The following is a 13,037-nucleotide window of genomic DNA, read 5'->3' on the forward strand; positions in this document are numbered from 1 at the left end:
AACCAAAGAAATGGAGGAAACAAACAACTGGAGATAGAGTTCAAAACCACGGTTATAAGGTTTTTCAAGAATTTCCTAGAAAAGGCCGATAAATTTAGCGAGACCCTCAAGGATATGAGAGAGACCCTTGAGGATATGGAAAAGGACCAACTAGAAATTAAACATAGACTGACTGAAATAAAAAATATTATACAGAGACCCAACAGCACACTAGAGGAACGCAAGAATCAAGTCAAAGATTTGAAATACAAAGAAGCAAAAAACACTCAACCGGAAAAGCAAAAAGAAAAAAGAATCCAAAAAGTTGAAGATAGTGTAAGAAGCCTCTGGGACAACTTCAAGCGTACCAACATCCGAATTATTGGGGTGCCAGAAGAAGAGAGAGAGAGCAAGATACTGAAAACCTATTTGAAGAAGTAATGACTGAAAACGTCCCCCACCTGGTGAAAGAAATAGACTTACAAGTCCAGGAAGCGCACAGAACCCCAAACAAAAGGAATCCAAAGAGGACCACACCAAGACACATCATAATTAAAATGCCAAGAGCAAAAGACAAAGAGAGAACATTAAAAGCAGCAAGAGAAAAACAGTTAATTACCTACAAGGGAGCACCCATACGATTGTCAGCTGATTTCTCAACAGAAACTATGCAGGCCAGATGGGAGTGGCAAGTAATATTCAAAGTGATGAATAGCAAGAACCTACAAGCAAGATTACTCTACCCAGCAAAGCTATCACTCTGAATTGAAGGTCAGATAAAGAGCTTCACAGATAAGAAAAAGCTAAAGGAGTTCATCACCACCAAACCAGTATTATATGAAATGCTGAAAAGGTATTCTTTAAGAAGAGGAAGAAGAAAAGGTAAAGATAAAAATTATGAACAACAAATACATATCAACAAGTGAATCTAAAAATCAAGTGAATTAATAATCTGATGAACAGAATAAACTGGTGAGTAGAATAGAATCAGGGGCATAGAAAGGGAGTGGACTGAAAATTCTCAGGGGAAAGGGATGTGGGGGGTGTGGGAAGAGACTGGACAAAAATCATACACCTATAGATGAGGACAGTGGGAGGAGGTAAGGGCAGAGGGTGGGGTGGGAACCGGGTGGAGGGGAGCTATGGGGGGAAAAAAGAGGAACAATTGTAATAGTCTGAACAATAAAGATTAAATTCAAAAAAAAAAAAGAGAAACATCTGAGATTTTACTGCCTATGTTTTCTTCTAAGCATTTTATGGTTTCAAGTCCAACATTTAAGTCTTTAATTTAGTTTGCGTTTATTCTTGCATATGGTGTAAGAAGGTGGTCTACCTTCTCTCTCTCTTTTTTTGTGTGGCATCTATCCAATTTTCCCAACACTATTTATTCAATTGACAATCTTTACCCAAATTGTATGTTTTTCCCTCCTTTGTCACGTAGTAATTGACCATAAAGGCGTAGGTTTATTTCTCGACTCTCTATTCTGTTCCATTGATCTATGTGTCTATTTTTATGCCATTACCATGCTTTTTGATTACCATAGCCTTGTAGTATAGTTTTATATCAGGAAGTGTGATTCCTGCAACTTCATTCTTCTTTCTCAAGATTGCTGTGGCTATTCTGGGTCTTTTGTGATTCCATATAAATTTTTGGAATGTGTGCTCTAGTTCTGTGAAATACGCCATTGGTATCTTGACAGGAATTGCGTTGAATCTATAGATTGCTTTGGGTTGTATGGACATTTTAATGATTTTAATTCTTCCTATCCCTGAGCACAGTATATGCTTCCACTTATTTGTAGCATTAATTTCTTTCTTCAGTGTCTTATAATTTTCCGAGTACAGGTCTTTTACATCCTTGGTTAAATTTATTCTTAAGTATTTTCTTTTTGTTTGATGCAACTGTAAATGGGATTGTTTTCTTAGTTTCTCTTTCTGATAGTTCATTATTGGTGTAAAAATGCAAATGACTTCTGGACATTTACTTTATATCCTGCTACAGTAAAACCTTGATATAATGAACTAATTCAGGTGAGGGGTGTCCATTTAAGGCTGAACATCCATTATATAATAAAGTAGGTTTCCCAAATGCATGTTAAAAAAACTGACAAATTAGTTTACCTATTTTTACTTATGTAGACATATCTGTGTAATTAATATTAAGTATGTATGAAAAGTTTAATTTCTTAAAAAAGTTTTCTATATGTATTACAGTAATTTTAAATTTATACTGAGTAGGTCTAATAAATGCATGCATTCACCAGTCACCTCGAGCAAACAAATGCACATCACTGGGGCGTGTCTTAGCACATGCGTTAAAACTGCTGCAGAAAGTCATGCCACGTGACAACAGAACCAATTACCTCGAGATGTCCTGTGATCACATGCTAATCATTCGTGGAACATTGTTTATGAGAGGTTACTCATGGATTTAAATATGTAGACTATAATTGTAGATATGTAATACTTGTTTATGTCAACAAAATTACTATAGTGTTTTCCCCCAACATATGGCCTTATTATAGTGTTTTTTTTTCCAACATAGGGTACTAAAATTTGTTTAAAATAACAATTTGTGAATTAATAACAAAAAATAATCTAATAACTTAATTATAAGTAAATTTTGGTTAGAAGCATTTTAAAATTAACAGGGTGTTAATTATCACATATGACATACGGACCGGAAATTTTGTCCGTTAAATCTGAAGTCTGTTAAATCGAGGTCTGAAAAATCAAAGGTTTACTGTATTTTGCTGAATCCATTTATCAGTTCTTGTAGGTTTTTGGTAGAATCTTAGGGTTCTCTATATACAGTATCATATTATCTGTAAATTATGAGTTTTACTCCTTCCTTTCCAATTTAAATGCCTTTTATTTCTTCATGTCTGACCGCTGTGGCTAGGACTTCCAGTACAATGTTGAATAAGAATGGGGCAAGTGGATCTCCTATGGGGGGCGGGGAGCAGGTTCATGGGTAAGTGGGGGAATGGACCCTGCCCCAAAGCCATACAGCTCAGTCAGAGACACCCCTAAGTCTTCCCAGGCCTCTACAGATTGGCCCAGGCAATGGACTCCTCAGCAGAGCAAAAGCTCTGCAGGGCTGTGCTGCAGGGAATCCAGAGCGTGGGGCTATTGCATTCCCCTGGCTGATGCTGCAAGGAAGGGAGTGCTCCACCCAAGAAAAATGGCATCGTGGTGTGGGAGAGTGACTCAGCACAGGTATCCTGGCAGCTGTCCCTTCAGCTAGCTCCCCAGGCCACAATCCCAGCCTCTCTTCAGGGGACTCTATTCTGATCCACCCTCTTTCTTCAGAGCCCAGGGTGAGTGGCTGCAAACAAGATTTTATGCTTTGGCCCTTTAAGAGGGAGCATGTGTCTCTAGCAGACTCCAGTCTCTTCCTGAGGACAGAATCCCTGCTGATTTTCAGTCAGATGTTATGTGGGTGTGTCTTCCTGGCTCAGCCTTGAGACCCCACGCTTCTCAGGGGGAACCTTTAAGGCAGCTATGATCTCTCTCCAGAATTTCAACCCCGTTAGAGTGGGGCCAGCCCTTTTTGCATCTCTGCCCTTCCTACCCGTCTCAATGTGGCTTCTTCTATAAATCCTTGGTTATAAGACTTTTCAGCTAGTCTTCAGTTGGTTATTCAGGTAGACTGCTCTATATTTTAGCTGTAATTCCAGTTTGGTCCTGGGAGGAGCTGAGTATAACGGGTATCTACTCCACCACCAACTTGGATCATCTGCCCTTTCTCTTTTTTTAACAGTGCTTTTCTCTCTATGGAGACCCTTCTTTCCCTTTTTGTAATTTACTTGTAAACAGTGTTGTGACTAAGGGTGCAGGTTAGAATGGTTGCATTTAGTCAACTCTGCCAAACACAAGCTGTAAAACTCAGTTTCCTCATTTGCAAAATGCAGATAATAGCACCTAAGTATACAGGGTTGTTTTAAGGACTAACTGAAATAAAGCCAAGAAAGTATTTCACTAGCATGGAGAACTTGGCATATAGTAAAAACTAAATCAATGCTAGAAATCTCCTTCCTCCCACTATTGCGTTTATTAATTAAATAGATCAATTTTTTTGAAGAATACATCTGTTTATGTATGTGTATGTTTGTAGAATAAAGTCTGGAAAAAATACCTGAGAAAGATAATAATGTCTCAATGAAATAACACTTCATATCAACCAAGATGGCTAAAATAAAAAAGACAGACAGTAACAATGTTGCCTGGCAAGGAAGTATGGGAAATCTTAATATATTGCTGGTGGGAATGTAAAATGTTGCAGCCACTTTGGAAAATAACTTAGTTTTTTAAAAATTCCACTCCTAGGTGTCTATACAAGAGATAAAAATTTAGGTCCACATAAAGACTTACACACAAACATTTATAGCAGCCTTATTCATTCAGCCTAAATGTCCATCAACTGGTGTTTCTTTCTCTTTCCCTCTCTCTCTAAAAATCAATAAAAATATATCCTCAGGAGAGGATTAAAAATTATTACATTTTAAATGGGCAGATTTTATAATATGTAAATTATACTGCAATGAAGTGTTTTTTTTAATAAAGTGTATAGTGTCATGGGTGATCTCTTTCTCCCAGTTTTTCTTTTGAAATGTTCTGAAAAAAAGGAAAGTGGAACAAATTGTTATCTGTCTCCCCCTCCCCCTCTCTCAAATAAATTTTTTAAAAAAGTAAATAGACTGAGCAATGGCATGGGGACTCTCCTCTGAATAAAGTGCTTGGCCTTCATTCTATCTTCGTTGTCAGGTTATACTTTTATTTTTTCACTTCTTAGCAAGGTTCAGGACAGATGAGGGTTATTAACAGTTGATTAAGTAAGGTCTCACTGTATACCTTTTCAGTTTCAAAGTTGAAAGAAGAAAATTAACTGTCCCACATGGAGTTTTCTATAGCTACTTCATATCACAGTATTTTAAAGACTGTTTTTTACAATCTTTTCTGAATGAGAAGATAACACAGGCTATCTAGATTAATGTAGTTATATCAAGTCTAAATCTAAGAAAAACAAAAATATCGAAAGTATAACACAAAACTTTCAAATATTTGGACCCAGGACTCTTTTTTTAAAGAAGTTTTTCAAGAGACTCATGTACCCTAAAGTCTCAGAATAACTGCTTTTGAGAATTATGAAACAGAGACTAGACAAAGATAGCATTTGGTTGTTTAAACATATACAGGCACACTTTGTAGATATTACAGGTTTGGTTCTAGACTACCACGACGTAAAGTGAATTATTTTAATAAAGTGAGTCACACAAATATTTTGGTTTCCCAATGCATATGAAATTTATGTTTATGTAGTCTATTAAGTGATCAACAGCATTATGTCTAAAACAAAACAAAACAAAAACCAATGCATACACCTTAATTAAAAATAATACTGTATTGCTAAAAAAAAAATAAACCCGCTAACCTTCAGCTGGGCCTTCAGCAACTCATAATCTTTTTGGCACCATTAACTTACTTGATGCAGGGTTGCCACAAACCTTCAATTTGTTAAAAACAAACAAACAAACAACAACACAGTATTTGCGAAGCACAATAAAGCAAAGCCCAGTAAAATTGTATATTCTGTAAGTGTAAGCTCAAATAGACCATACTGGTAAGTTAGGATAAAAGGGACTTTTACTAGTTTTCTAGGGCTGCCTTAAATTAACTACAAACTTGGTGGCTTAAAACAGAAATTCGCTCTCTCAGTTCTGGGGGCCAGAGTCTGAACTCAAGGTGTCAGCAGGGTCATGCTACTTCTAAGGCTCCAGAGAAGAATCCTTCTTTACCTCTTCCTAACTTCTGGGGCCTCTTGGAGTTCCTTGGCTATGGCAGCATAACTCTAACCTCTGCCTGCACTTTCACAGGGCCTTCTTTCATTTGTGTGTCTGTGTTCCTTCCTCTACTTATAAAGACACCAATCTTTGGAATTAGGACCCACCCTAAGTCCAAAATGATTTCACCTTGAGATTCTTAGTAATTACATCTGCAAAGATCCCATCCCAACAAGGGACCAGGCCAGTTGTGGACTGTAACTAAAACTATGTGAAAGATTGTTTTCTGTGGAAAAAAACTCAATAAAAAACTCTGCCAACTAAAATTTGAAATTATTTTGTGTATTCTCAATAGAAAATATCCTATCGTATCATAATCAGGACATGCTATCATTAAAAAATTCTAAACTACATGTAGAGTTGGATGAAAATATTTTACTATATAAACTTACTTCCCAAAGACCGTTTCTCTCCTGGTGTTCCTCATCATCATGGTGAATGCCCACTCCAACAACCCTGTATAGCTATGAGATTGTTGTCACACAACCAACCCACCAGCAAACCCTTTAAAATACATTCCAAATGCAACCAATTCTCATTCCCATCACCAGCCTAGTCTAAATCACTACCACCTCTGGCCAATGTAAGCCTTTTAAAATGTGCATCTGCTATGTCACTCCCCTGTGTGGCTTCCATCAGATACAGTAAAATCCAGTCGCCCTCCTCTCCTACCACTGCTCTTCTCACTCTCCCCCAGCCACACAGGCCTCCTTTCATCCTGGAATGGACCAAGCACTCCCGCATCTTCCTGCTCCCTCTCCTTCTGTTTCATCCAAGAACCTGAAAGGCTGCATCTCTTTCTTCTGTCACTTCTCTGATGAAATGTCACCTCACAGGCAGGCCTTTCCTGACCACCCTATCTAAAGTTGTGTTCCAGGTCTTCTCCTTTTACCCTTCTGAACTATGATTTCTTCAGATGATAACAATGACAATATATATTAGTTTGGTTTTTACTGTCAGCCTCAACCCACTAGAAAGTAAGTTCCATTAAAGCACATTTGGTTCACTGCTATATGCCCAGCACTGAAGCAGTTATCTGGCACATACTGTTCAGTTCAGCAAATATCTGAATGAAGAATATACCTAATTTTGAATGGCAACAGTAATTTATTCATGTATTTTCCCTTTTCAAATAACTCCTCCTCTGTTTTGTAAAGAAAATGATAAATATTTCCCCCAATTATTTCCCATTTATAATATGCTTTTATTCTGCTTTGAAAAAACAATTACCAACAGAAGTTTCTCTACAAGTTAAACATTATCAGGAGAGACAACCAGTTGCCTACCATAGATGGATGGGGAAAGAAGAGCTAGCAAGTTCAACACTTCTCTGGTCTTGATACCACTCTTTCCAACTGCTCCTTATCTCTGACTTTCTTCTCTTTCCCACAGTCAACACTGCTTTCCCAAAACACAGTAACTCTTCTAGAGAATCCTCTTATCAGTAGTCAGGGTTGTTTTATCTCCTTTGCCTTTCTTTCCCTTGAACAGTGTCCTGTAGAGAATTCCAAGGAACAGTATTTCCTAGGGTGCTAAAAGATGCTAAAGAGGGTCAAATAAATTTAGGAAAGATTTCATTAAGCAACATTGAGCAGCTTTCTTTCTTAAAACACTATTCAGAATCCAAACATTGTTAATGTGCACTGTAAACCTCCACAAAGGAGAGTATATACATTGTAATCAAAACTAATTTTTTTCAACTCAAACTTAATAGAATCTTCCTTTCATTCATAACACTCTTCTTTCCTAGCTATCTCAAAATTCTGGCAGCCAGCCGAAACCGGTTTGGCTCAGTGGATAGAGCATTGGCCTGCGGACTCAAAGGTCCCGGGTTCGATTCCGGTCAAGGGCATGTACCTTGGGTGCGGGCACATCCCCAGTGGAGGGTGTGCAGGAGGCAGCTGATCGATGTTTCTAACTCTCTATCCCTCTCTCTTCCGCTCTGTAAAAAATCAATAAAATATATATATATATAAAAAAAATTCTGGCAGCCTAACTTACTAAAAACAACTTTTACTTTAGATACCAAGGAAGGTTTAAAAGGAGACTTGCTAATGGATATAAGTTGTAATTAAAATGTACACAGTCTGCAGGGTATTATTTGGGAGTAAGTGATTTTAAATGGTGAAGAGTGATAAAAATTAATGAAATTACCAAAAGTAGCATAAAACTGGTACCACAAGCACTTAATTTCTTCTCCATCCATATATCCTTTTATATCCCCACTAACTAAAACAAGGGTGGGATTAGAAGGAAGCAACTTCTGTAACGTTTTAGTCTAAATATTATATTTACATTTCTGGGGGTGACTTAAAATTAGAAGTAAATCCTCATATATCAGAAAAACTAAATCAGTAGGATCACTTTATAAAATAAACAACAACTTTACACTCTGATGAAAAAAGTACTTCCCTAATAATTCCTCTTTTTCTCTATCATTCTCCCATTATCTCTGCAAGGAATCTACCACCCCTTTTTGCTGCCCCAGTGTGTCTCCCTTGCCTCTAAAACCTTCTTCTGGTCACCCCTTTCACTCCTATTCTGTATCAATGCTAGTTTCCGAACATGAACTTGTTCATCCTAACATCTGAAGAGTATTTTCAATGATATGATGTTAGAAGCAAAAGTTGAACTAGTCATGTCCCTAACATCAAAGAAACTCCTAACACTTAGAGACCTGACTGGAATATGGCCCATATGTACCCTCCTCCCCATGAGACAGACAATGCTACCTTCAAGCCGGATCCCCCAACATCCTAAATTCTTTGAAACTAAAAATAGCTCAGCTGTTGTCTCATCTGCCAGCAGATGGCCAGACTATTTTTAATTCAGGATGCTAGAGAGCAGGAATGGAGCAGGCTACGCTAGGGCAGCCTGGGAGACCTCGCCCTGCAGAGTTCATTCAGTGAGCACTACAGAGATCTAGTGGGCAGGCACCAAGAGAGGGCACCCTGGAGCTGCTCGTGGGCCTGTGGTTTTCACCCTGATTGCAACAACGTAGGTGTGAAGATTTCATTCTTTCCTTTTTTAAAAAAAATTATTCCTTAAAATAAAGTCTGAACTCTAAGAAAATTTGATAAAACTTTTAAATAATTTGCATATCCTTTGAAGCTTTCATTATTTTTCTTTTTGTGAAAATAAAAGTTCCTTTACTTAGTATATTTGAGAATGGATTTTGTTTTAATGAGTAAAACCTCCCATAATCTAGATAAAATTTCCTAAAAGCTATACTTTAACAAAAAAAAAATAGTTTTCTTAATATGCAATGAACTGTAATTTCATGAGTACTATTCAGAGAAAACCTTTTAAACTGGTCTTTATATTAAAAGGTAACTGAGTTAATTTTGAATGCCAAGTGCTCTGAAATCTAATCGTACACCAATAAAATGGTTTTTAAACACAAGAGGATTCAAAGTTCGACAGACTATATATTTCCTTGTTTACTGGCCATCTTCCTTCAGCTCTATGCTAGTGCTCAATAAATATTTGGGAGGGGAGGCGAGAAGAATGCAGGCAGGTGTATTTAAAAGGGATATAACAACACCCACCTCTGTACTTCCACCATCCAACTCCTACCTACTCACAACCTAGAGATCAGGGATGACCAAACCAGGCCATTCCAGTTCACTTTTCCATCCTGCTTGATGGCCACACAGATTATCAAGAGACCAAAGTGAGCCTGGTACACGTCTCAACACTGAAAAGAAAAGGGGAGGTCTATAGTAAGTTCCAGGGACAAAGTATATTTGGGGATACCTTACTGCAAGACAGTCTACTTTTTGCAAAGATGAAATGGGTTATCATTTCATCAATTTATGTTTCGGTGATAAGGATGACTAGAAGGGAAGAAACCAAGTTCACCAGGGATTAATTATTGTGAGGTTGCTCAATGAGTTTTGTAGGAGGCTAAATGTAACTGTTATGAAATGTGAGAAAAAGCCTTACACATCTCAAGTAAAGAAAGGCGCCTGCCTGGGTAGTCAGATTCCTCATAATAAGTTTCTGCCAACTGTATGGAAGGGTAAAGAAGTAAAAACTAGCAAAATCTGTAATGGATAATCCTGGTAAAGCTAGCACACTTACTACCAAGTAGTTCCTAAGTCCAGAAATGGCAAGGACCAAACTACAAGCCCCCTAGAGATGTCAATCAAGAGCAGCAGGAATACTCACTGCAGAAGTTAAAAGAATAGTGCACCCACATTCATGGTGCATTAGAGGGAATGTAACATTATAATCATTAAGTCCAACATCTATTCTAATTTTACAGAGAAGGAAGTTAAGGCCCAGAGATTTGGCTATTCTAAATGCAACATCACTGGGATAAACCCAGGTCCCAGATTCTACCGCTAGTGAGCTCTCCATTAAAACACACTCACTTATATTAGCATTTTGGAGAGGATGGGACAAAAATAAAGAAATAAATGAATATATACATATACACACACACCAAATTCCATTTCTTCAAATACTTACAATTTAGTGTATTAAAATAAATATTCTAATATGGAAAATCTGGTCTCAAAAAACACACACTTTAATTTGAATCTCAAATGCTTTATCCTGCAAGTTTTTCACAAACCTGCACATAACAATCCTTTTAAAAATTCTAAAAACCTCTCCTCCCCTCATCACTTCGCAATATAATAATTATTCCTTTCAAGACCCAGATATAAATTCAACTTTCACCACTGTACAATGTCTTCTCATACACCTCAGCTTTTCCTTAGCTGCAAGAACAACAACCATGTGAACTTCTAATCCAAGAAGGGCTGAAAAACTAAAGGTAAGTCCACTATACTACAGATTCAAAATTTCTAAATGAAATTTCTTTGATGTTTTCCATAGCACCACTCTAAAAGATCCAAAGAGGAAGGGGGTAAAAAACCCAGTAAGGCTTATTACAGAAGTTAAAAAGTCATCTTCTCTTTATTTAATAAGTAGAAGGTTGTCTTAACCCTTTAATTTAGCATACATTTAAGTTATTCTGGACTTTTCCCCCTTCAAGAATGCTTTCTTTTAAAAAAAAAAATTAAGCCTATTTAACAAGCTTAATTTTCTCGTCCTTTTGATCTGGTCTATTTCCAGTGCTACAAAATAAAGCGTAAGCATTAGGAATTCATCTCTGTGTTCAATGTCCCGGTCTGTCTTCAAACGATTTCATCGGCGATGGATGCAACAGCTCTGTCAGTGTCTCCCCTGGAACAACTCCTCACCTGCCTGGCCTGGCTCTAAGTGCTGTCAGGCTTTGCGTTGCCACGGGCTGCACCACACCAGAACTCTTCCCCATGAACTAGAAATCACCCTTCAAGCCTGAGAGCAGCGGCCAGGGTCCAGACATGCGGCTGGGGGGCTGGCATTGTCTTTTTTCATCTTCCCCATTTCAAACCTCCCCTTCCTCCTCATGAAAGCCAGCTTACCTCAAGATCCTTTCCTTCCTCCTGCCCCCCCCCCCCCCCCCACACACACACCCCAGCTCTCCCATCGCCTCCCCCACCCCTTAACCTCTGGTCTTAATTCTTCCAGGTCAGTCCAGGCGGCTACAACATTACTCCTGTTTTTCCTGTGGCGGAGAGGCGGAGACATGTCAACGGGCTGCATCGGTTGCAAGCCCCCCTGCTCCAGACGGTCAACCAGGGCGCAACTTCAGCCCCGGTCTCCCCCCCCCCCCCCCGCCCCCCCAGCACCAGGTCAAACGGCAAAGTTATTGACAGGCGCGATCCGGGAACCCTTCCCACGCCCAGTCTCGACCCATCAGCGCCACCGGAATGTCCAAGCTCACCGACAGCAGCTCCTCTGCCGCTTCATCACAAAGGGGGTACCCCGGCCGCCCCGCACGATCCACCCACAAAGTCTTACCCTCTGCCGTCGGGGGGGGGGGGGGGGTGCCAAGCCCGGCCGCTCCCCGCTCCCCGAGCCCAGCAGCGGCCCTCCACACACACCCTCCCTCCCCTCCCTGCCCCACATGCAGCCGAGTTACTGTCAACTCCCAACTCCGGGCGGGCGGGCAGCGAGCAGCGCCCCCCGGGCTCCCGGGCATCAGAGGCTCGGCCCGGGCGAGCCCCCAGGGGCGCCGGGGACCCCCTCCCGCCGCCCCCCCCCCCCCCCCCCCCCCGGCCGCCGCCCCGCTCACCTAAGGCCACCTCGCACGCTTTGCGCAGCTGGGAGTGATGCGCCTTCTTCACTTCCTTGTCGGCCAGGATCTTCTCCAGCGCCCGCGTCAGGAACATGTTCTTCGTCTTCTTCCCCTCATACATGGGCGCAGGGAAGGAGGCGGCGGCGGTCCGGCCCGAGGCTCCCGGCGGCGGCTGGACGGAGGCGGCGGCGGAGGGGGAGGGAGAGACGAGAGGAGAAAGGGGTGGAGGTGGGGGAGAGGAGGCGTGGAGGGCAGCGGCGGGGGCAGGAAGGGGCGGGCGGACCGGCCGCGGCGCGGGCCGGGGGCGCGGGTGTCTTCGCCGACCCCCGAGAGGCTGCCCCCCGGAGGGCCGCGCCTACGGGACCTCCGCTGCTCCGGGGCCCCGGGTCGGCTTCCCGGCCACCACCCCCACCTCCCGTCACTCGCCCCTCCGGCCTGGGGGTGGCGAGGGAGCCCAGCCCGGGCGGCGACGGCTGGGGGGCCGAGGAGCGAGCCGGCTCAGAGGCCGGGCGAGAGCAGGGCGGCCCTGGCTCCTGTGGGGACGAGCACCCGCCGCGGCCGCGCACTGGCCTCCATCACCGCCGGCCTGCCCCGGCCGCCATGTTGGGAGGAAACGACGCGTCACGCAGCGTCCGAACGGCTGCAGAGGAGGAAGCGCGGCCGTGGCTGGCGCTGCCGCCCAGAGCGCCCGGCGCCGCCGGGAGGCAGGGGGCGGAGGCGGCGCGGAGCCGCAGCGCTACGGCGGCCCGGCGGGGCCGCCCGCCTCCCGCCCGCCTCCCGCCCGCGTTCTCCTGCAGGCGGCGTGGGGTGTGGCGTGTGCCGCGTGGCAGGCGTCCTGCGGCGGCGGGCCGGGCGCTCTGGGCCCCTGGAAGGGGGACTGCGGCCGCCCTGGGTCCCTTCTGTCACCCGTGAACTAGACTCCCGACTAGGCTGCGCCCACTTCTTGCTGGGGACCCCCTAGGCGGGAGCGCAGCCCCCCCCCCCCCACACACACACACACACACTCCCCGGGTGCGGGACACGCCCGCGCGGCCCCGGCGGGCTCAGCCGCGCTGTCTGCACCTGCAGCTCGCTCGCCACTT

The 13,037-nt window shown here is 42.7% G+C and overlaps 1 protein-coding gene across 2 annotated transcripts in view; it reads right to left on the reverse strand.

Annotated features, from left to right (window-relative positions):
- The window catches only part of ARFGEF1 (ARF guanine nucleotide exchange factor 1), a 97,510-nt gene extending 84,788 nt beyond the window's left edge, over window positions 1-12,722 (reverse strand). Inside the window, exon 1 of one of the 2 annotated variants that reach the window (XM_079796238.1) lies at window positions 11,953-12,722. In XM_079796238.1, the coding sequence (XP_079652364.1) occupies window positions 11,953-12,076 (124 nt within the window). In that variant the 5' untranslated portion in view covers window positions 12,077-12,722. The remainder of the gene's footprint in view (window positions 1-11,952) is intronic. The other variant, XM_079796237.1, reaches the window with a different exon arrangement.
- Window positions 12,723-13,037: the final 315 nt, after the last annotated feature.

Source organism: Cnephaeus nilssonii (assembly GCF_951640355.1).
Source record: "Cnephaeus nilssonii genome assembly, chromosome: 18".
Lineage (NCBI taxonomy): Eukaryota > Metazoa > Chordata > Mammalia > Chiroptera > Vespertilionidae > Cnephaeus > Cnephaeus nilssonii.